Raw genomic sequence first — 24,904 nt, 5'->3', positions numbered from 1 at the left:
CCCCCACCCCCGGATCGTACTCGTGCTCTCTCGTTCTATCTCAAATAAATAAATAATCTTTTTTTAAAGGAAGTTATTTGTTCTTCAGTCCTCTTTCTTTTTCCCTCAACCTGGAACTTGAACCTGGTGGTAATGAGGCAACTTTAAAAACGTGAACAAGGACAGCATCCCAGGGAATGGCAGAACAAGATGAAAAGCAGCAGGTGGATCCCAGGACCACAGTGAGGGGCAAAACTACCCTATCCTAGGGATTGCCTTCTAATTAGGACTTTAGCTGGAGAAAGATGTAAACTTTCATTTTGGTTAGACCCATTTTCAGGCCTCTGTTGTAGCAGCTGATGTAACATTTAAGCTAATAAACTCATTTTACAGAAGAAACTAAGACTCAGAAACAGAGCAATGCACCCCAAAATACATTGCCAGTTTGGTGGCACAGTCCAGATTCCTTCTACCCAAGCAGTAGATGTCTGACTCCGAAGCCCACACTCTAACAGCCTAGATACTGCCTCCTATGCAGAAAAATGTGAAGCTGAGTTACTACTGCAAACGACATGGACAGCAAGATTTTTTTTTTCTTTTTGTAAATAGGAGATTGAAATGCAGTTCTGATGAATAGGTTTTACTTAAACCACAGGCCACTAAGGACCCTGATAAGCATATGCTTAACTGCTCAGCCAGGATAGTCCCTTGTTCTCAGGGAGTTGGGAGTTTTACTTTGGGAAAGCTACAATCAGAAGCTACCAAAAAAAAAAAAAAAAAAAAAAAAAAAAAATCAGGGGGCACTTGGGTGGCTCAGTGGGTTAAAACCTCTGCCTTCGGCCCAGGTCATGATCCCAGGGTCCTGGGATCGAGCCTCACATCAGGCTCTCTGCTCAGTGGGGAGCCTGCTTTCTCTTCTCTCTCTCTCTCTCTGCCTGCCTCTCTGCCTACTTGTGATTTCTGTCAAATTAAAAAAAAAAAAAAAATGAGGACTCTTGTAACTACTTCAGAAAAGCTACAAAAGTTAATATCCTCGTACTTTTAAAAAAAGATTTCACTTTAAACTAATCTCTACACCAAACATGAGTCTCAAACCCACGACCCTGAGATGAAGAGTCATAGCCTCCATCAACAGGGCCAGCCAGGCACCCCCGTACAAACTGACTTTTTGAGAATTAACTAGGCCGCGGTAGTAAGGACAAACTGGTGTGGAGAAGTAAGGACAAGCTGGAGTAGAGAGAGAGAAAAGATGTCGGCTCATTATAACAGACAAGGAATAAGGTTAAGAAAAAAGTGTTTGGGTGGTGGTGATGGACAAAGCGCTGAAGGGATAAACAAGGCAAAAGAATAATTGAAAGAGCGGAATTTAAGAAGCTGGGGCTTCTTAAGGAATAAAATGTCTGGGAGAGCCACTGCTTGGGATTCGACCACAGCTCTTCCTCAAATAAACCTAAAGTCAAATATTGTTTTTTAAAAGATATAATTAGAAAATCAAAAAAAGCAGTAGTGATTAAGCTAGCTGAAGTTTGATATCATGAATCAGCAATCACTTTTCTACATCTCAGCAAATACTCTGGGTCTTAGCAAGGTAAAGGTCAAAGTAGCAATATATCTGAAGAACTCAGTACCATCATCCTAAGTGGGTGATTTCATTCATTCATTCAACAAATATTAGAGTGCTGGGCGCCTTGACTTGGTCATTAAGCGTCTGCCTTCGGCTCAGGTTATGATCCCAGAGTCCTGGGATCAAGCTCTGCATTGGGCTCCCTGCTCAGAGGGAGGTTTGCTTCACCATCTCCCACTCCCCCTGCTTGTGTTCCCTCTCTCGATGTCTTTCTCTGTCAAATAAACAAATAAAATCTTTAAAAAACAAAACAAAACAAAAATTAGAATGCTAACACCCTCACAGGAGCTATTATCAGGGCGAACAAAAAGGAGTGGTCTGTGACAAGTTCAGTTCAGAAACTGGGACTAAGCATTTAGAAACTTCTACAACAACTGGATAATTATTTATATCTATTTAATTAAAAAAGAACCCCACGGTTTAATGTTTTTATGCACATGAGTATCTGTATGTATACTGTCATTCCACTTGCCCAGCCATTCATTTTTATTGTATTTTACAGAAGTATTGATCTGTGATCAATTACATAAAACAAAACAAAACAAAACCAAAGACTAACAACTAAAGCAACTGGTCTTTCACCACAGACAGTTTGAGAAATATTAAAGTGCTTAACATTTTGAAAGACCCACAAAATTCTCGTCTGCAGGAGTAGCAGTGAGCCACGATAGAAGGTACTTATTCTAATGAAAAGGTAATTGCAAAGAGACTACAAAATAAATTTTAATAAGTAAAACAAAAAGATAAAGTGATGAGTGTGACCAAGGAAACAACCAGGGAAATGAGACAGTACTAGGTGGAGCCCGCTACTTCACATAGCCTAGCTGGTCGGAGCCCCCGGTAAGCACGGATTCGGACGGCAAGTGTGGCCCCAAGTGTGGGTAATGGGCAACAAGGGCAAAGCGAACTGGAAAAGCAGGAAGCAGAGTGAATGATTATGGCATACCTTCACAAGGGAAAAGGCAATATTTTAGAGTTGCAGGATAAATTTATGCAGTGTTCCAAATGGGATCCTGAGGCGAGGGACTTTGTTACTAGCAATTCGCTATCTCAGAAACCATCCAAGGAAGCCACCTTACAGTTTAAAGAAAAAGTCACAAATGTACTGGGTATCTGAAGTCACAAACTCTTGTCTGAGTCCTTAACACTCTCACTGACATGATGGCAGGGGCGCCTGGGTGGCCAAGTCCGTTAAGTGTCTGCCTTTGGCTGAGAAAGGGATTCTGGGGGTTGGGCTCTCTGCTCAGCAGGGGGCCTGCTGCTCCCTCCATCTCTGCCTTCTACTTCCCCTCTGCCTGCTGCTCCCCTGCCTGTGTTCTCTCTCTCTTTTGCTCTAATAAATAAAATCTTAAAAAAAAAAGAAATTTATAGATGTTTTTAAAACTCTAGGGGAAAGGCGTATGGGTGGCTCAGTTGGTTAAGTAGCTGCCTTTGGCTGAAGTCCATGATCTCAGGGTCCTGGGACAACCCCCATATGAGGGGTCCCTACTCAGTGGGAATCTGCTTCTCCCTCTCCCTCTGTGCTCCCCCTGCTTGTGCTCTCGTGCTTACATGCTCTCTCTCAAATAAATAAAATTTTAAAAAATATACTCAGTCGGGGAAAAAACCTGCTTACTAATTAGTGAACAGAAATATCCTACTGCCTACTACTAAAATGTTAAAGGCAGGGTCCTGGGATTGAGTCCCACATCGGGCTCTTTGCTCAGCAAGGAAGCCTGCTTCCCTCTCTCTCTCTCTCTCTGCCTGCCTCTCCACCTACTTGTGATTTCTCTCTGTCAAATAAATAAATAAAATCTTTAAAAATAAATAAATAAAATGTTAAAGGTTTATTTATTTATTTATTTATTTATGCAAGGGAGGGCACAGGAAGATAGAATCTCAAGCAGACTCCCAGCTGAGTGCAGAGCCTGATGCAGGGCTCTATCTCACGACCCTGATAACATAACCTGAGCCAAAACCAAGAGTCAGATGATTAATCAACTGTGCCAACCAGGTACCCCTATTAAAATTTTTCAAAAAACATGTATAACCTCGTTTTATGCAATTTATTTTTTTATTATTATTATGTGTATTTCTTTAAAGACATGTCTTTCAATACATGTCCTTGATTCATTAACACTGAACTCAACAGCCAGCAGCACAATTACTCATGCCTGAAGGAAGCTTATCTAGAACACACACTGTTTCTGTGAAAACACCACAGCCTTCTTGTTCTTAGGAACACTAGAGAACACTTCCACATTAAACTGGGGGGTCATTTTTAACAGCGAAATCACAAACAAAAAGCACAAAAATTCAAAAAACATAAAACACGACACTAAATAAGACTGTGAAAAGGACACTGGCTTATTATGAGAGTTTAAACAAGAAGGCAGAGTATCTTTTTCTTTGACCTCAATTGGGGACATACACATCAGGTAACTCAACTTTGTCACTACCCTACACAACTCCACAAATGACCTAAAAGTGCTACATGTACTGATTTTGGAGTTACAAATAAATTTTAGCACAGAGATGAATTTGTAAATATGGAATCCATGAATAACAACGACTGATTGAACCTAAAATATAATCCACAGGATGGAAGAACAGACGAGGTGAACTCTAAAGCTACGTAGTACCGAAAAATGAAAAGAAATTTAAAATATTCAATTTTAACTAATAAGTAATAATGTATTTGTTTGGTATACTATTTGAAAAATCTATCCTGGTCTATGACACAGTTTGAAATAATTTTTAAGCCAACAGTTCAAAATTGAAAGTTTTCATATCAAAATCCAGATTTTGGGGGCGCCTGGGTGGCTTAGTCGTTAAGCATGTGCCTTCAGCTCAGGTCATGATCCCAGGGTCCTGGGACTGAGCCCCGCACTGGGCTCCCAGCTCAGTGGGAAGCCTGCTTCTCCCTCTCCCACTACACCTGCTTGTGTTCCCTCTCTCTCTGTGTCGCTCTGTCAAATAAATAAATAAAATCTTAAAAAAAAAATCCAGATTTCCACCACTTCCTGATGAAAATTAGCCTAATAAGAGCTAATACTGTATTTCACACAAGCTAAGAAGCCATCAATTATAAGATTCATCGTTTTTGAAAAATAATCTCTATGTCCAACATAGGGCTCAAACTCACAAACACATTGAGAGTTATACGCTCTACTGACTAAGCCAGCCAGGCACCCCAACATCCACCAGTTTTTAAAGTAACACCAAGGGGCGCCTGGGTGGCTCAGTGGGTTAAGCCACTGCCTTCAGCTCAGGTCATGATCTCAGGGTCCTGGGATCGAGTCCCGCATCGGGCTCTCTGCTCAGTGGGGAGCCTGCTTCCTCCTCTCTCTGTCTGCCTCTCTGCCTACTTGTGATCTCTCTCTGTCAAATAAATAAATAAAATCTTTAAAAAAAAATAAAATAAAGTAACACCAAGAAAAAAGAAACACAAGCAGTTATAATTACATGATGGAACCTGAATTCAGAGATGTTTGCATGCTAATGTGCATCTCAGAATTGTTAAAATATGGCAATATACAGCACTCAGTATGTGCCAGTCTGTTCTAAAGATCTATGTATTTTAAAACTCATCTAACCAGGGTGCCTGGGTGGCTCAGTGGGTTAAAGCCTCTGCCTTCGGCCCAGGTCATGATCCCAGGGTCCTGGGATTGAGCCCCTCATCAGGCTCTCTGCTCAGCGGGGAGCCTGCTTCTCCCTCTCTCTCTCTGCCTGCCTCTCTGCCTACTTATCATCTCTGTCTGTCAAATAAATAAATAAAATCTTTTAAAAAATACAATAAAATTCATCTAACTTATGCAAAAACTCTATACAGCAGGCACTATTATTATCCACATTTTAGAGGTGAGGAAAGAGAGGCACAGTGGGTAGGTCCAAGTTCACAGAACTAGTAATTGGTTGGCTGGAATTCAAAGCCAAGCAGTTTGAGTGCTCAACTATTACATTAAGTTGGCTCTCTGAGCCTACATTTCTGGCGGCAACGACTGGCTGGAGCTGAGTTCCATCTCCACAGTCAAGTCAGGAAGGCAGGCTCCGGCTTCATCCAGGGCTCTGCTCTCTTCTAACCTGACCTGCTGGACTGAACAACAAGGCTACCCAGCTGACACTTGGGACTGGATTAAACAGCAGGATACTATTTATTAACAAAAACAGTTCTACAGAGAAAAAACACATTTGAATAAAATTTGACACAGAGTTAGTTTTATCTAGAAGGACCAGAAAGGGGTAATGAGGAAAAACTCGAAGACAGTAGTTCTTCCATTAGTTTATATTATGTGAAGTATTAGGTGCTCTGAGAGATAAATAAAATGATGAAATGAACATGTATCCTGTTATCAAGATGCTTTTATAGTCTGCATATAGTGTAGTTAACAAAGTAACTGAAAATCCGGTTATCGTTTTTTTTAAAGATTTTATTTATTTATTTGACAGAGAGCACAAGTCAGCAGAGAGGCAAGGAAGCAGGCTCCCCGCCGAGCAGAGAGCCCGATGCAGGGCTGGATCCCAGGACCCTGGGATCATGACCTGAGCCAAAGGCAGAGGCTTTAACCCACTGAGCCACCCAGGCGCCCCAAATCCGGTATTTTAAATAGTTCTAGTAAAGTGGCTCCATGTTTTAATATGCAAAGAGCTCTAAGACATGTCAATGAAAAAGGTAAGCTGTGAAAACTATAAACAGTATATTATTTATGAATTAAAAATATGTTCCTACAAATACATAATTCTATTGTACAAACGCATAATTATTCAGAAACCTCTGGAAGGATTTATATCACATTAAGAATCATGGTTACTCAGGGCGCCTGGGCGGCTCAGTGGGTTAAGCCTCTGCCTTCGGCTCAGGTTATGATCCTAGGGTCCTGGGATCAAGCCCTGCATTGGGCTCTCTGCTCAGCAGGGAGCCTGCGACCCCCTCTCTCCGCCTGCTTGTGATCTGTCAAACAAATAAATAAAATCTTTAAAAAAATTAAAAAAAAAATAATCATGGTTACTTCTGGGGGCACCTGGGTGGTGCAGGTGGTTAAGTGCTGGCCGGTCATGACTCACATTTGAGGGACTGAGCCCCAGGAAGGGCTCCATGCTCAGCATGGAGTGCGTGGAGTTAGCTTGTGATTCCCTCTCCCTCTCCTCCTATCCCCTGCTCACACAGGTGCTCTCTCTCTCTCTCAATTAAATAAATAAATCTCAAAAAAAAAAAAAAAAAAAAAGAATCATGATTCCTTCTGAAACGAGAATGGAAACTAAAGATGGTAGTCAAAGGGGCCTTAAACTTTACTAGCACTGTTTGCCACTTTGTGTCATAAAAAAAAATTAAAAAGCGGGGACCTGGGTGGCTCAGTGGGTTAAGCCTCTGCCTTTGGCTCAGGTCATGATCTCAGGGTCCTGGGATAGAGCCCTGCATAGGGCTCTCTGCTCAGCAAGGAGCCTGTTTCCCTCTCTCTCTGCCTGCCTCTCTGCCTACTTGTGATTTCTCTCTGACAAAAAAAAAATAAATAAAATCTTTAAAAAACTTAAAAAGCTAATTAACAAAATAATATGTACAATATAATGCAACCCATGGAGGTGATTATGTATCAGAACTCTTAGTCTTCAGTAATTGCCACATGACATTCACAATTTTACCAAGAAAAACCTGAAAAGGACAAATAATCTACTAACAATTGGTAAACTGAGCATAATCAGAATGACAGCCTAATAATCCTAATTTAATATTTGTTTTGCTAACCAACAGTCCTATTTATTTTTATTCAGATATACACAAAGGAGACCAAAAAAAGAAGCACTGGGAATAGGAGTGACTAGGAAAGAAATAAGTGAGATGAGGCATGTGAAACTGAAAAACCACTGAAAAGTAAAAAGGGAAAAAAGGAAGGTGGCATAAAACTAGCATGCTGAAGGTGCGTTTACAGCTTAAAGACACTGACATAATGTAGTCTGCAGTATTTCCTCACCATTCCCAATAGAAACCCCGATTTTTTTTAAAGTACTCAGTAACTACTTAACTGACGCAAAAATGGAGAACAAAATGCCAGTTCAAAAAATCTAATTCGACCATTCATTTATTCAATAAATACTTACCAAGCATTCAATACCAACATATTTGATCATATAACTGTCTTCATGAAGCTTAAAACATAGTTACAGCTTCCCTGGAGTGAACTTCCCCAACCATGACTATTTACTATAGAACTAAAATAATTCATGTTAACCAATAATCAATTCATTTACATTGTTTTAATGGAACAACAAAAAAAAATTAGTGTTTTAGAACACTAAAAGAACCAGATATTTATTTTAAATTGAACTCTACAGCTCAGAAGATTTTAAAAGAAAAGCAAAGGTCAAGCTTTATCCTCAGATGACCTAAATTATCATGATCTAAAAAAAACGTAGGAACATTATGAAGTCAAACACCAGTCTCTTTGCAAAATAAATCCAATGAATCTAACACACTCTATTTCCATTACAATTAACAATAAGTCAGCCAAGGTAAAATACTGCCTCATTTATTCTCCCTATTTTCTCTAAGAAATGAACAATGCTTTCCAAAAATACATTCTTTCCAAGCAAGGCATCATTATGAAACTTGTCTACCAACTAACCTATCACAAATGCCAGCATCTCAAAGTCTTAACATCTAAATGTTTTCAAGTTAAAGGTAACTTTTTGTACAAAAATGTGGATAGCATTTCTGCCTAAGGTATAAAAATATAAACAGGCCTTGTCTAGGATCCTCACACAAACCAAAAACAACAACAAAACAAAACAAAAAAACAGTATAAACAACAGAAGCGTATAAAAAGAGAAAAATGGTACTTCCTATCAGCAAATTTACCTAATTCTTCTATTCTCTTCTAAAAGATAATCAGATTCAAGAGTGATTATAACTAATTCTCAAACCATAAAGCACTGGACTTAATTTACCTTTTAGGTATTTAAATGGGTTACTTCAAAAACTACATAAAAAAGATGCTAACGAAAGAGTTCTTAAGGGATGCCTGGGTGGCTCAGTAGGTTAAGCCTCTGCCTTTAGCTCAGGTCATGATCTCAGGGTCCTGGGATTGAGCCCCACATCAGGCTCTCTGCTCAGCAGGGAGCCTGTTTCCCCCTCTCTCTCTGCCTTCCTCTCTGCCTACTTGTAATCTCTGTCAAATAAATAAATAAAATCTTTAAAAAATAATAGTAATCTACAATAACCTTCAGAAAAGCCATATAGTTTTAAAAAGAATATGAGACATCCTTGGGTGGATATAGAAGTGATCAAAACATCAATCATTATTAGGTTTTCTCTGACACTGTCACTGCAAGAGAGAAAACACTTTCCAGTTATGACACTGACCGGGTTATTAATGTAGAATATGAAACTTGAACCCAAATAGGAGTTTCAGACTATACATTTATAGTAACATGGTATAAAATGCTTGACCAAACCAAAACTATGTCTAAATTTAAGCACACATTCCTTAATAATGATTTTATAATAAGAAAGTACAGCTGTCTCTTTATTGTTAGCCTTTTTGCTTTCTAAGCCAGTTATGATCAAACCTAATTTAAAAAGAGATGACTTTGAGGCCCCTGGCTGGCTCAGTCAGTACAGCATGTGACTCCTCATCTTGGGGTCTTGAGCTCATGCCCCATGAAGGGCCTGGAGCCTACTTTAAAAAATAATAATAAAGGGGCTCCTGGTGGCTCAGTCCATTAAGCAGCTGCCTTCGGCTCAGTCATGATCCCAGAGTCCTAAGATCGCCCGGTGTCAGGCTCCCTACTCAGTGGGGAGCCTACTTCTCTCTCTCCCTCTGCCTGCTCGCTCTGCCTACTTGTGCTCTCTCTATCAAATAAATACATAAAATCTTTAAAAAATAACAATAATAATAGTATAAAAAAATAAAAAGAGATGACTTATCAATACAGTAATTCCACACACTTTTTCAGGACATAAGCAACTTTCATGCCTTGGGATACAGCTTGAGAAAAGAAACCCTCACTATGATTTACCATCAAATGTTAACACTTGGGATTTTCTTTTTTAAAGATTTTATTTAATTTGAGAGATAATGAGACAATGAGAGAGGGGGGTGAGCAGGAGAGGGAGAAGCAGACTCTCCACTGAGCAGGGAACCCAATGAGGGGCTTGATCCCGGGACTGCAGCATGATGACCTGAATTGAAGACAGTCTTTTAAACGAGCCACCCAGGCACCCCAACACATGAAATTTTCAAGAAATTAGCTTTTAAAAAAAATTTATTAGGGGCATCTGGGTGGCTCAGTCACTTAAGCGGCTGCCTTGGTCTCAAGTCATGATCTCAGGGTCCTAGGATGGAGCCCCGTGCCAGGCTCTCTGCTCAGCAGGGAGTCTGCTTCTCCCTCCCCCTCTGCCTGCTTGTGCTCTCTCTGTCAAATAAATAAATAAAAACCAAAAAAAAAAGTTATTAGTTGAAAGGTAGATGGAAAATTAAGTATGTATGAGCATTCAAAAAAATAAGTAGGAATTTTAGTAGAATTAGTGTTTAGTTGCACCCAGCAAAGTATGTCTAGACTAAAGAAGCTTCAATCACCAGAAATCAGTGCCTTTATTTAAGGCAAAAAGGAGAAATCAAATTTAAAAGTATTTGACTCTAAGTGGCACCTGGCTGGCTCAGTTGGAAAAGCATGCGAACTCTTGATCTCAGGGTCATGAGTTCAAGCCCCACAATGGGTGTAGACATTACTTAAATAAAAGTATTTGACTCTTAGGGGTGCCTGGGTGGCTCAGTTAGTTAAAGTCTCTACCTTCTGCTCAGGTCATAATCCCAGGGTCCTGGAATTGAGCCCTGAACCGGGCTCTCTGCTCAGTGGGGAGCCTGCTTCCCCCTCTCTCTTGCCTGCCTCTCTGCCTACTTGTGATCTTGCTCTGTCAAATAAACAAATAAAAATCTTTAGAAAAAAATAATAAATAAATAAAATATAAATATTTTATAAATAAATATTATGATTTTTATAATTATAAATAAATATTATATAAATAAAATAAAAAATAATAAACCAGACATTATTTAAAAAAAGTATTTGACTCTAAAATATGCAGAGTTTGGGGCACCTGGGTGGCTCAGTGGGTTAAGCCTCTGCCTTCGCCTCAGGTCATGGTCTCAGGGTTCTGGGATCGAGCCCTGCATCGGGCTCTCTGCTCAGCGGGGAGCCTGCTTCCTCCTCTCTCTCTGCCTGCCTGTCTGCCTACTTGTGATCTCTGTCTGTCAAATAAATAAATAAAATCTTTTTTAAAAATAAATTAATTAATAAAATAAAATATGCAGAGTCTAATCAGGATGAAATTCTAGACTTAAAATATTTAAAATTTTATAGAATTATTCATTATCATATAAGTATAACAATCCAAAGTTACTCTTACCTGACAGTATGAAAAGTTAGGTAATATAAAATCAGTAACAGAGGCACCTGGCTGGCTCAGTCAGTAAAGCTTGTAACTACTGATCTTGGGGTGGTAAGCTTGAGCCCCATGATGGGTGCAGAGATTACTTAAAAATGAAATCTTTTTTAAAAAGATCAATAATGTGACTCTAATACATCCAGAAGATATTTAAGTTCACTAACTGAAAAGAGTCCTCTCGGGTCCCCTCCCTATTGGAGAGCTTTGTATTATCACCCAATATCGCTCAATAATGTTTGCTTTGCTGCCCACCAAAAAAAAAAAAAAAAAAAAAGTATTGGTCTAGGGGCACCTGGGTGGCTCAGTGCATTAAGCCTCTGCCTTTGGCTCAGGTCATGATCCCAGGGTCCCGAATGGAGCCCTGAACCGGGTTCTCTGCTCAGCGGGGAGCCTGCTTCCCCCTCTTGCTCTGCCTGCCTCTCTGCCTGCTTGTGATCTCTGTCTGCCAAATAAATAAAATCTTAAAAAAAAAAAAAAAGTATTGGTCTAGCACCTAGTAATTTGTAAGCTGCTATGATTATAGATCTGGGATTTCATTCATATAACACTATAATTCATTCTTTTATTGAAGATTTATTTATTTGAGAGCCAGAGAGCCAGAGAGTGAGCAAGCACAAGTGGGGGGAGAGGCAGAGGACGAAGGAGAGGGAGAGGATCTCCAACAGACTGCTCATGGAGCACGGAACCCAACACGGGGCTCCGTCTCATGACCCAAAGATCACAACCTGAGCTGAAACCAAGAGTCGGACAATTAACTGACTGAGCTACCCAGACACCCCTATAATTCATTCAACAAATACTTATTGAATATCTACTACTATGGAAAAACAAGGACTGAAATATTTTAAAACTCTTCCCTAAAGACATTTAAAAGTCTAGAAGAGATGGGGCACCTGGGTGGCTCAGTGGGTTAAAGCCTCTGCCTTTGACTCAGGTCATAATCCCAGGGTCGAGCCCCACATCAAGCTCCCTGCGGAGCGGGGAGGCTGCTACCCCACCTCTCTCTGCCTGCCTCTCTGCCTACTTGTGATCTCTGTCTGTCAAATAAATAAATAAAATTTGGGGGGAAAAAAGTCTAGAAGAAATGATACAAATAGTAGAAAGCATAAGAAATGTACCATCTAGTTAAAATGTGAAGATTGCTGAGGTGGGGGGAACAATATGGGTGGATTTAAAGGACCGTGATGGGTACCTGGGTGGCTCAGTTGGTTAAGCATCTGACTCTTGATTTTGGCTCAGGTCACCCCCTCAGTGTCCTGGGATGGAGCCAACATAAGGTTCTGCACTGGTCATGGAGCCTGCTTAGCACTATCTGTCTCTCTCTCTCCCTCTGCCTCTGCCTGCCCCCGCCCCTACCAGGCACAGGCTTGTGCTCTCTTAAAAAAAAAAAAAAAAAAAATTTAAAGGACAGGTACACTTTAGGTGTGTCTGTGTGAATGGCTCAGCCGCTAGAGCATGCAACTCCATCTCAGGGTTGTAAGCTTGAGCCCCATGTTCGGTGTATAGATCATGCAAAAATTTTTTTAAAGATGTTATTTATTTATTTGACAGACAGAGATCACAAGCAGACAGAGAGGCAGGCAGAGAGAGAGAGGGGGAAGCAGGCTCCCGGCCAAGCAGAGAGCCCGATGAGGGGCCTGATCCCAGGACCCTGAGATCATGATCTGAGCCGAAGGCAGAGGCTTTAACCCACTGAGCCACCCAGGCGCCCCAGATCATGTAAAATTTTTAAAAATCTTTAACCAAAAAAAAATAATAAATAAATAAAGTAAAATAAAGGACAGGCAGACCTTAGACAAAGAGGCTTTCTGCTGAAGAAAAGCACAAAAGATGGAAAATCACAATGAAGATAATTTAATTTTACAGAAATGGAAAAAAATGCAAAATAGTAAACAATGATGTGTGATTGGAGATTCCCAATTCTGGCAACTTAAATATCCAGACCAGATCAAATCACCAATTAAAACATCTAAAATTGTATCACTCATTCTATTGCTGCTCTACAAATACTTTCAAATTAGTGACCCATGACCTTTTTTACCCATTATATTTCCTAATGGAATGAGATGATGACACAAATTTTATTCACACTGTAACTTGGAGCAAACTTTTAATTCTCTTCATAAGACAAATTATTTTCCAATTTTGAGTATACAAGCTCAAACTTAGGCAAGAACAAGAACCTTCATTTTTGGGTGCCGGGATGGCTCAGTGGGTTAAGCCTCTGCCTTTGGCTCAGGTCGTGATCTCAGGGTCCTGGGATGGAGTCCCGCATCGGGCTCTCTGCTCAGCAGGGGGTCTGCTTCCCTTCCTCTCTCTCTGCCTGCCTCTCTGCCTACTTGTGATCTCTCTGTCAAATAAATAAAATCTTAAAAAAAAAAAAAAAAAGATCCTTCATTTTCCTTTCAATTTATATAAACAACACACAAGTGATAGTCAAGCTTCATTTTGAAGTCAAAGTGCAAAAATTAAGTTGTTCCATTCACTATGGAAGATCAGTGTTCTAGTCTCAGTTCTGTAATACTGTGCAAGCTGCTTTAGTGATCTGTGCCTGAGTTTCCTAACTTGTAAAATGAGGTGGTTCAACCGGGATGATCAGCAAAGGACATTCTAATTTCAAAATCCTATACTTGATGCTACACCATCTTTTCCACAGAAGTCATTATGATAAGGCCAACTATTAAGAAAAGGGGGGGGTCTTCCTCCAAAAACATGTAATAAAAAACTATCCTTTATTGAGCACATACTAAATGCCAGGCTCTATTTCTTTCTTTCTCTTTCCTTTTTTAAGATTTTATTTGGGAGAGACAGAGAGCTAGAGAGCACAGCATGGTGGAGGGGCAGAGTGGGCGGAAGCAGCAGACTCCCCACTGAGCGGGGAGCGCAGAGCAGGGGCTAGATGCAAGGGCCCTGGGATCCTGACCTGAGCCAAAGACAGACACTTAATCGACTGAGCCACCCAGGCGCCCCATCAGGCTCTATTTCTTATTTCACTTAATCCTCACTTACAACCATAAAAGCAGGTGGTTCCCCTACTTTACTCACAAGGTGTTATCCATCTCTTGACTGGTCCAATCAAATTAGGGGTGAAAGACAAGGATTCAAATCAGATCTAAATCCAAACCAAGCTCTAATAAACCATACTTGCTGCCTCAAATGAAAAAATACCAGAAATATAGGGGCGCTGGGTGGCTCAGTTGTTAAGTGTCTGCTTTCCGCTCGGGTCATGATCCAAAGATCGGGCCCCAAGTAGGGCTCCCTGCTTGGTGGGAAGCCTGCTTCTCCCTCTCCCACTCCCCCTGCTTGTGTTCCCTCTTTCACTGTGTCTCTTCCTGCCAAATAAGTAAATGAGATCTTAAAAATATATATATATCAGAAACAAAACAAACAAAACCTGAAGACATACGCTGTGACTTGAGTAATCTGGAGAGAGTATGGTCTTATAATAGGCAGTTTGAGTGCCTTGTAACCATGTGGGAGCAGACAGAAGGCAAACATGGAGTCCCGCATCGGGCTCTCTGCTCAGCAGGGGGTCTGCTTCCCTTCCTCTCTGTGTGTGTGTGTGTGTGTACACGCGGCCCCCCCACACGCGCGTGAAATCTAATTTTCAAATGAAGGAAAACAGATTCACCAGCTTTCAACTTACGCTTTAAACAGTTCTAATCCAGATCTGAGAGGTTAATTTTAATATTATGTAAATTTCCAAAATTCCCAGATAAGTATTAAAATATGGGCATCAGCAAGAAAACTTCCTTGAAAAAGGCAAACCATGGTTGAATCCTGACCCTACTACTAACAGTGCACGACCTTGGTCAAGTTACTTCATCTCTCGAAACCTCATTTCATTTGTAAAGTGAAGATACCATCATCCATCTTGCAAGGTGGTTAGATTAATGGAGAATACAGATTATAGAGAGCTCAGCATAGTACCTTCCTCAAGGTAAGAGCTTGACAAACGAAAGGTATTATTATCCCTCCAGATCCGGGCAACACAGAACATAGGGCCTATGTTCATAGACATCCCAATTATGTCTATGAATACGACACAAAGTTTACCTTTAAAATGCCATACTTTGTCACTTTTCTGTAGATCTAAAATTATTCTCGGGGTGCCTGGGTGGCTCAGTCGTTGGTTAAGCCTCTGCCAAGCGTGGCCTCAGGTCCTGATCTCAGGGTTGTGGGATCGAGACCAGCACTGGGCTCCCGGCTCCGGGGAGAGCCTACTTCTCCCTCTCCCGCCCACCCGGCTTGTGTTCCCTCTCTCGCTATCTCTCCCTCTCTGTCAAATAAATAAATAAAATCTTAAAAATTATTCTCAAATAGTTTATTTTGAAAATGCCGCACACACTAATTTCTAATAGAAACTAACCAAACTTCAGAGTAAGTTTATGCTAAACCTAACGCTGAACCAACGATCCAACACAGCTTTCCATGGCTGACAAGTTTTCAAAGTGACGCTGCAAATCCTGTTTGCACCGAGGGTTCAGACTTCTGAATGGGGTGAGCGTAAGGGAGCGCCACGGAGGCGTCCCGGGGCGGCGTGAGCGCGAAGTACCCCGACACGCTCAGGCGAGCATTTCCCCAAAGGCACAGAGTTGGAGGAGCCCGAAAAACGAGGTCTGAACTAGTAACACCTGCCAGAAGGACCTCCCTGCAGTTGAAGGGGCAGGAGCAGGTGGCTCTGTGCCCCCGTGCCCCCAAACTATCTTTTTACTCTCAGCCACAGGCTCGGGTCAACAGCTGGGTTTTCAACCTCGCAGCCCCCCCAGGCCCCACTCCAGGCTGCGGCGGAGGCAGCAGCACTTCAGCTTCCTCTCGACGCGGGCGAAGGCGGCCAGGGCCCGCAGCCCCCGGGGGCACAGGGGACAGGTCGAGCCACCTGGGCGCAGGACCGAGCCCTTCCCGGGGGGCACCGGCGGAGGACCACCCCCCAGGCCGGGCCTGCGGGGCTCCGGGGCGCGGCTCCTGTCAGCCCGGCCGGAACGCCGCGGAGGGGGCTGCGCGGGGGGCGTCAGGGAGGAACTCCGCGGTTTCAGCAGAGGAAGGGAGGCAACGGGAGAGGCGGCATGTGGACCCCCAGCCCACGGCGGGGCGCGGGAAGTCACCTCCAGGCCCCCGAATCCTCCGTCCCGTTCCTGCCCGAACCCTTCCCAAGTCGCGGACCCATCGCGCTCCCCTCACCGTCTCGGCTTCTGTGTGCTGGGGTCCGGCGCTCTGACCCCCCATCACCCCGCGGAGGAAATTCATCTCGTCGCTCAGCCACCGGCTCTACCGGCCCCTTCGGGAAAGGAAAGGTAACTTTCCCTGCCTCCGGCAGGGCCTGGCCCCCAAGCCCGCACTCTGCACTCCCCAGCCGCGGCCACCAACGCCTCCTACTCGGCGGCCGCTCCAGCCCCCTGAGCCCGGAAACAGCCGCCACCACGAGTGAAGATGCGCATGCGCGGGGACGTGGCATTACGTGGCGGCTCGAAGGGCGAAGGCAAAGGGGAAAAGTAGGCGAGCGGAGGCCGGTAGCCCGTACCCGCCCAAGCCCCGCCCACCGCGCTGGCCCCTCCTCCCTCGGCAGGGACACGCCTCCTGCTCCCGCCTTCCGCGGGTAGCGACCGCCGGCCCCCGTCACCCACGTGGTCGAAGCCCGGCCCTGCGGGCTGGAGAGAATCCCGGTAGTGTGCGTGTTTGGGCTTGCGGGGTGTTTAATTGTCGCCGGAGGGGACGTACTGCCAGCTGTCGAGTCTGGGGTCGTATTCTGTGGAGTCGAAAGTGAAATTTTACTTCGGCCGACGTGACAGGTAAGGGGTCCCGGCCCCTGGGAGGTTCCTTGGGGTTTGCGGTTGAGCAGGAGGAGCCTTGGGGCCTTCCGATCCTTGTAAACTGCTTGTCTTCACGGGGCTTTGTTTGGTGGCAAAGAGTGGTCGAGCCCCCTCGTTCCACGGCCACCGGAGGGCGCGTTTCCCGGTCCTTGCTCTCCAAACCTGTTACAAAAGGAATTCCTAGATCCTAACGCCAGGTACGCCGCTGTTTGCAGGCGGTGTGAGGTGGTCGAACCCTGCGTTTAGTGCGAGAAAAGGCATGGATCTGTAGTGTCAGCTGGGCAGCTAGGAGCATCCTGTTTTGCTATTGACTCTCAAGCCCTGCATTTTCAGTGCTTTTTCTTTTTAAACGTGAAAAATGTCATTTTTCTCAAAATGGAATGTCCTGTTCCTTTCGAAATGAGATTGCCCAGGTAGACACACATGCTTCTGGAGTAGGCTTGTTCTTGACCCTGAAAACCGCAGGGTCGAGTTAGCTTACTGATTCATACACCTCTCCACTTGGATGCCCTGCAGGTCTCTAATTCAGCGTTTAAAACTGAACTCATCATTTCCCCCCAGGCTCCACTGAAGGAAAAAAAAAAAAAAAAAGGAAAGACAGACATCAATATGCTTCTTTGTGCCTTGCCACCCTCAACAGTACCGCTAGACAGATAATTGCCTAAGCTAGGAGGACACTGGGAGGAATCTTAGGTTCTGGATTCCACCCCCACATGCCCAGTACTCAGGTCCTTTCATTTCTATTTCTAGACTATTTCTCGAACAGGTCCTATGTACTTCATCCTCTCTGCCTCTGACATAGTTTATGTTCTCATTATTTTTCACCAAGATTATAGCAGTAGCTTCCTAACCAGTTTGTCTGCATTCAAGCCCTGGCTTCTGTCCAGTCCAGTCACCCTTCCATGAGTCTAACAATGACAAAACATCTGTCCATGTTGATACTCTTCTTAAAATCCTCCGGTGGTTGTCCATCTGCTCCATAATAAAACCCAGTCTCTGCAGCTTGCGGTACAGGCCTGTTACGTTCTGGCTTCTATCTTTCCAGCTGATGCCTCCCCCACATACTCTGGAATTAGGCCTGGATATGCCCTTCCCCTCCCACATCCTCATCCAGGAAACTCCTACTGGTTCCTTAAGACTTAACTCTGGCATCATCTGAAAGCTTTCCCCGAAATGCGGATACATATGTCTATGCTAGCACTTGGCCGTGGTTAATATATGGAAAACACTCAGTAAATGCTTGGGAAGCCAAACTGTTAAGGGCAGGATTATGTTCCTTGTTTCTGTATCTCTGTGTGGTCGGCACTATCATAAAAGATGAGACTGATGGATGAATGAAGAAGACATTGTGGATATGTGAATATGATGCTGAGGAGGAGGGTCCTTTTCTCATTGTGCGGTGGAATGGTAGATAACACATACCGTGGAGGTTATGGTGAAAGTTCCTTTCCTACTGCCAAGGTTTTAAGCTTGGGTGACTTGGAGAATGGTCGGGATCGTACTGCCCAAAATACTGTGCACTTAGCATTGTCTTCTGCTTTAAAACTGGACGCTTGACATTTGCCTCAGACATTTTCTATGGGTGCATTTTGTTGCAGCCTTTAAAAAGTGACCAATAAATGCTCAGCATTGCTATTACCAAGTAAAGTATGCAAAGAACCTCACTCAGTCCCTAAGCCCCAGCCTTTCGGGAGCCTCTCCTCCCCTTCTTCCTGTGCCTCACTCTACCCCATCATCTGGAGTGGGGCCCATGGATATCTGCTGCATGTATTCTTTCATAGTAAAAAACAGTGCCTTGACATTTGAGCTAAATTCTTTTAAGCACCGACCTTGTCAAAGTGTCCTGCTTTGTTTTAACCTGGTGAGTACTGTAGGTCAGTAACAGCATACAGTGAGTTTTCCCTCCAGTTGACCTGTTTTCTTTCCTAACAGCATCCCGTGGGCTGGAAGGACTATGGGCAGGAGGGATGGACAGTGGGTCCAGAGGAGGTAACGGTCGAGCCCCCATTCTCCCTGCAACCTCAGAATCTTGCCTCTGTCTTGGTGTCTGGCAAGGGGTGAAACTCCTCACCACTCCCAGTCTCAAGAGGAAGTAGAGAGGGGACCGTGGCTAATTTGTCCCACGTTTGGGGTCTGAAAGAGGACCACAGGCATCATGATTGCAGAACAGCCATGAAATGGACTTCTTATTTAAGAGAAAAGGAGTTACATATGAATGTACTTCCACCAATTTTATAGAGAAAAGTCAGGGACCTTGTCTTGTTCCTGTTTGTGCCCTTTAATCACCCAGTATAATTTCTTTAATGTGGTAGATGTTCAAGGACTGTTCCTTAAATAAAGGAAGAGAAAACGTGAAAAAATTGTGACTACCTGACTTACGCTTCAGACTTCCATAAATCTAAATATTCAGGATAAGAGTGCCACAAATCGTTAAAGTACACATAATCAGAGGCGCCTGGGTGCCTCAGTTGGTTAAACGGCTGCCTTAGGTTCAGGGCTCGATCCCAGAGTGGGATTGAGCCCCACACCGGGCTCCCTGCGCAGTGGAGAGCCTGCTTCGCCCTCCCCCTTGCCTGCCACTCTGCCTACTTATGCACTCTCTCTCTCTGTCTGTCAAATAAATACATCTTAAAAAATAAAATCAAATACACATAATCAAAAATTCTAACTTGGGTGAATAAAAGTGGTTTTTCTTTAAACCAAACCGGATAACATAGCAACAACAAAATTAACTGGTGCAAAATTCATGATTTAAATTGCTTCCTTACAATCCCCTACTTCAGTGTCTCTGCAGTGGCCCTCTTTCCCCATCCTAACTTTCTCCTGGCAAACTCAACTAAGCAATGGAACATAATTGCACAAGATTGTTTTTTGGTTGGGGGGATGGTGGTGTGATGGAGTATTATCTATACCTGCTTAGAAAGATGAAATGATAATTTGTACTTGAAATATACTGGGGCGCCTGGGTGGCTCAGTGGGTTAAAGCCTCTGCCTTCAGCTCAGGTCATGATCCCAGGGTCCTGGGATCAAGCCCCATTGGGCTCTCGGCTCTCGGCTCTCGGCTCTCTGCTCAGCGGGGAGCCTGCTTCCCTTCCTCTCTCTCTGCCTGCCTCTCTGCCTACTTGTGATCTCTGTCTGTCAAATAAATAAATAAAATCTTAAAAAAAAAAAAAGAAATATACCATACACAGGTGTTCAGAGACTAATTACTGCAGAACTTTGTTTTGTTTTGCTTTTTTTTAAGCCAACTCTGCACAATGTGGGGCTCGAACTCATGACCCAGAGATCAAGAGTTGCATACCAGCCAAGGGCCCCCGCAAAGCATTGTTGATACAATTACGCATTACTAGCCCTTAACCAAACAACAGAGAGAAAAATAAATTACTAAGGATGAGGCAGCTATCAAAATTCATAACCAATCAAGAATAACAATATTAAACACATAGGTGGTACGCCTTATTTACCAGGCTCTGTCTATCCAAAGTGTTTTACGTGAAATACTTCACTTAATCCTCACAGCAACCTCATGAGGTAGGTAGTGACAATAGCCCCATTTTACAGATGGTGAAACAGGAAGAGAGTAATTTGCTTGATGTCATATAGCTAGGAAGTGGCAAATGTAGGGCATAAATCCAAGATCTGGCTCCAAAGCCTGTGCTCTTAGCTACAATGCTACCCAGCCTCTTGTACACTAAAGGCAATGATCAAGTCCCTATGTAATCTGGCCCCCCGCTTCTCCCCAACCTCTTCTCCGGCTACATTCCTTCCACTTCTGCCACACTAGCAGGTTGTGTTTCTGAAACTTACTCTCCCCTCCCCCCTTGTTCTTTTCCCGTATTGGGGATGCTGTTCCACCCGGACAGAGGAATGAATGGCTCGCTCCTTCACCTGTTTAATTCTGCTCAAATGTTACCCAGATCTCTGCCGACTGTTATAAGTTGCAGTTTCCTCATACTCTTTCTCCCTCTGCTCTGCTTATTGTTCTCTGTAGCCCTTGTCAGTCTGGGACGGTATGCCCCCATCTGTAGTATTTTCCTGTATTTCATCAGATCTAAGACACCATTAAGAGCCCCTCAGAGAAAGAAAAAAATTAAGCCCTGCCAGCTGTCACATGCATCTACCGAAAGATACATCCCACTTTCAGGTTTCATAAAATGTGAAAAAAATATTCACTGTAGCACTAATGGAGTACAGTATGTATTTTACATCTTTATCTTGTTTATTGTCTCTGTCCTCATTGCCAGCAAGATGTAAGTCCATACGGGCAGTGATTTTAGTCCTTTCGTGAAATGTTTTGTCCTCAGCGCTGAGCATAGTATCTGACACGTACTGAGCACTTGGTAACTCTGGGTGAATGAATTCCCGAGGGGAGGAAATTCCTGCTTTCAGCCTGTGTGCCTCGGAGCAGAAATTCTGCAGCGTTGCTCAGCATTGTGTGACAGCCGACTTCCTCAGCAGAGTCTGCACCGGGGTCCCCAGAAAATGTTATTAACGTGCTCATTTTTTACTTGATGAATATTTTGTTGGCCTTTAATCACTATCTTAATAGCTCATGTTTAGTCATATGTGAAGGTAAATGTTGGGTGGGAGAAAGAATTTATATTTTGGGGACTCGATCTCAGCCCACTGGGAGAACCATCTCGACCTCCCAGTGGCCCGCTTACCGTGCTTGGAGATTCACACTCATAAGTGGTTTTCTTCTCCTCCCTGTTCTTCTCTTCCTCTTCCTCCCTCCCCTTCCCTTCCTCCTCCTTTTTCTAAGACAGGTGATACATTCACATGGTCAAAATGGAAAGCACAATAGGGCATATAGTAAAAAGTTGCCCTACTGTATTCCGTGGCTACTCGGGCGATCAGTGAAAACAGTTCTTGTTTATCCTTCCAGATATCAAAATCGCCCTCTGTCTTTCTCTTTTTAAAAATAACATAAATTAATGTAGCACATTGTATATGCTGTTCTACATCTTCATCCCATTTAATATATTTTAGAGACTGTTCCGCGCGGATATGCAGAGGGTGTACATACCTTCCTCCATATTGGGTCCCATGAAGTTCTTTTCAAAAATTGTTTTTTATTTTTTTAAAAATTGTATTTATTTATGAGACAGAAAGAGAGAGAGTGAGCAGGGGGAGGGGCAGAGGGAGAAGCAGACTCCCTGCCGAGCAGGGAAACTGATGGGGGGTGGGGGGCTCAGTCCCAGGACTCCGGGGTCATAACCTGAAGGCAGATGCTTAACGAACTGAACCACCCAGGCGCCCCTCAAAATATTTTTTCAAAGTCCTAAGAATTCCTTAGGAGAGGAGGATGCAAGAAAGAAGGTTCTGGGCCCCATCCTGTTCCACTCTATCGATTTCATTTGTTTACATTGCCTATTTCATTTGAACAAAAAGATTGAGAGGCTCAAATTTTGGGCAGCCACGTCCCTTAAGAGATGAGAAATGTAGCCAAGGCATGGACTCACAATAGTCAAGCAGCCTCATGTGCTCTAGAGTCTAGGGTTCAAATTCCTGCTCTACCTGTTTTGAAAGGAAGTAAAGGTGGTTGTTAGGATTTTATTAGAGAATATCTTGAATGTGCCTAATACTTAATATCTGAGGGGCCCCTGGGTGGTGCCCTCAGTGGAGCAGCCAGCTCTTGGTTTCAGCTCAGGTAGCGATCTCTGGGTCATGAGATAGAGCCCTGACTTGAGATCTGCTAAAGTTCCTCTCTCCCACTTCCTCTGCTCACCCCCACCCCACCCCTGCACGCACTCTCCTGTGCGTACTCTTTCTCTCCAAAATACGTAAATCTTTTTTTTTTTTTTAAAGATTATACTTATTTTTTTGACAGAGAGAGACACAGTGAGAAACAGAATAAAAGCAGGGAGAGTGGGAGAGGGAGAAGCAGACTTCCTGCTGAGCAGGGGGGCCTGATGCAGAGCTCAATCCCAGGACCCTGGGATCATGACCTGAGCTGAAGGCAGACCCTTAACTGCTGAGCCACCCAGGCACCCCTAAAATACATAAATCTTTCAGAAGAAATACTTGAATACCTGAATCATAGTAAGAACTCAGTAAAGATTAGAGTGGAGAGCCAGATCCCAGATCGTCTGGTGTACGCGATCATTTTCTTAAAAACTGAACATATAAAGATATTACTCTATAATTGTGCTTAACTGAAACTATATTGATTGATGTTACTGGAAAGACTGTTAGTTTAGATATGGTTTAATCTGGGGGCATCAAGACAATGTCCTCAGGATCTGGGTTTTCTCTATTTCTGGGCTCTGCTCTTTTTTTTTTTTTTTAAGATTTTTAAAAATTTATTTATTTGACAGAGATCACAAGTAGGCAGAGAGGCAGGCAAAGAGTGGGGGGGGGAAGCAGGCTCCCTGCTGAGCAGAAAGCCTGATGCGGGACTCGATCCTAGGACCCTGAGATCATGACCTGAGCCGAAGGCAGCAGCTTAACCCACTGAGCCACCCAGGCGCCCTCTGCTCTTTTTTTTTTTTAAGATTTTTTTCATTTATTTGACAGAGAGAGATCACAAGTAGGCAGAGAGGCAAACAGAGAGAGAGAGAGGAGGAAGCAGAGAGGCTCCCTGCCAAGCAGAGAGCCCGATGTGGGACTCGATCCCAGGACCCTGAGATCATGACCTGAGCCAAAGGCAGAGGCCTAACCCACTGAGCCACCCAGGTATCCCTGGGCTCTGCTCTTTTATCAGTTTTTTTCTCTGGCTCCACACAGGGCCAGGACAGCTGTCAGTCCTATAATCTCCCAGGTCCAAGTTTACCAGGGAAGACTCCTAAGCTCTCTCATGACTCTTGGCATATGGCTGAGTCATGTGCCCATGTGTTGGGTCAAGTTGTGTAGCCCAGTGTGTGAGATACACTGATGGACCTTGATTCATGTGCCCACCTCCAAAGCCAGCAGTGAGTCCTCAGTTCATCTCAAAGCAGAAGGCATAAGAGCAGGAACAGGGACTTTCTTCAAAGGAATTCTGGAATACCGTGCCAGGGGAAATTTTATCAGGACAGGAAAAACAATAGATGCTCACTATGCCCTAATGGACTTGACTACTGGCCAATTTTTTTTTGGAAAAATATTTTCCCAGCAATGCTACTAGCCTATTGCTAGCCTCAGTTCTGTTGCTCTGCAAAAGGTTCAAAGATCATGTTGCATTATGTAATAAAAGCAATTTCACAAAAAAAAAAAAAAAAAAAAAAAAAAAAAAAAAAAAAAAAAAGCAATTTCACTTTGCATTGTGTTTCTCTCGACAAGCAAAGCTGTATCTTTACCCTTTAAAAAAAACCAGCAAAACAAAACTGCAATCCAGGTGTGTTTCCATTTTTGAGAAAATACCATAAACAGAATTGCTTACTTAGGAGACATCTACATTGGGAAATCCCATTTTCAGTTCCAAAAGGACTTTTTATTAAACTATTTATTGGGGGACGGATTTATCGGATCCAAGCCCCGGTGCTCTTGCCCACCCTGGAGAAGTTGCAGTCACTTCCCTACCACACCCACCATCTCCCCCCAAACCTTCTGGCTAGCCGAACAGGCAGGTCTAGAACAGCTAGAATGGGGTTTTTTCATTACTGCAGTCCATAGCGAGACCAAATCCTTTGAAGTTCACGATACTAGCTGCTGCCAAGATCCCAGGGAAGCTTGAGATGGTTTATTGTGGAGTCACTGCCACCTCTACCAGCAATCCAGGATCCCGGAGCAAGTTGCAGCTGACCTAATTCATTTGCCTGAGTCTGCGGCCCAAGTGAGTACATGTATGGAGACAGGATGCCAGGGGACTGTAGGGTGACTCTTCAGATTGGAAAACAGTCTGTGACGGTAGACTGGGCCTTCAGGCCAGCAGGATGGTTAGCTGACCTGGACCAGAACTTCTCAAAAGCCAGCCCACACCTCCAAAGTCCATTCTCTTCCCATTTCCAGCCCTTCAGTGCAGTTGACCATAAGGTGCCAGTAGCCTGTGGTTGTTGAATACAGCACACATAATTAGGGGTGGGCTCAGTCACTTGCCGATATGAGCTGAAGAGCCCAGAAATGACATAGGCAGACGATTTGAGAAAAGAA

At 43.6% G+C, this 24,904-nt stretch overlaps 1 protein-coding gene across 4 annotated transcripts in view; it reads right to left on the bottom strand.

Annotated features, from left to right (window-relative positions):
* USO1 (USO1 vesicle transport factor) overlaps positions 1-16,486 on the bottom strand; it is a 92,754-nt gene extending 76,268 nt beyond the window's left edge. For 3 of the 4 annotated variants that reach the window (XM_045079884.1, XM_045079882.1, XM_045079885.1), the window contains exon 1: positions 16,206-16,485. In XM_045079884.1, coding sequence (XP_044935819.1) covers positions 16,206-16,271 — 66 coding nt within the window. In that variant the 5' untranslated portion in view covers positions 16,272-16,485. Of the gene's footprint in view, positions 1-16,205 lie in introns of all 4 variants that reach the window. The other variant, XM_045079881.1, reaches the window with a different exon arrangement.
* Between the last annotated feature and the right edge of the window lie 8,418 nt (positions 16,487-24,904).

Source organism: Mustela putorius, unplaced genomic scaffold (assembly GCF_011764305.1).
Source record: "Mustela putorius furo isolate JIRA1106 unplaced genomic scaffold, ASM1176430v1.1 tig00000430_pilon_pilon_pilon, whole genome shotgun sequence".
NCBI lineage: Eukaryota > Metazoa > Chordata > Mammalia > Carnivora > Mustelidae > Mustela > Mustela putorius.
The sequence above is the reverse complement of the archived record's forward strand: the minus strand, read 5'-3'. Positions and strand labels throughout refer to the sequence as shown.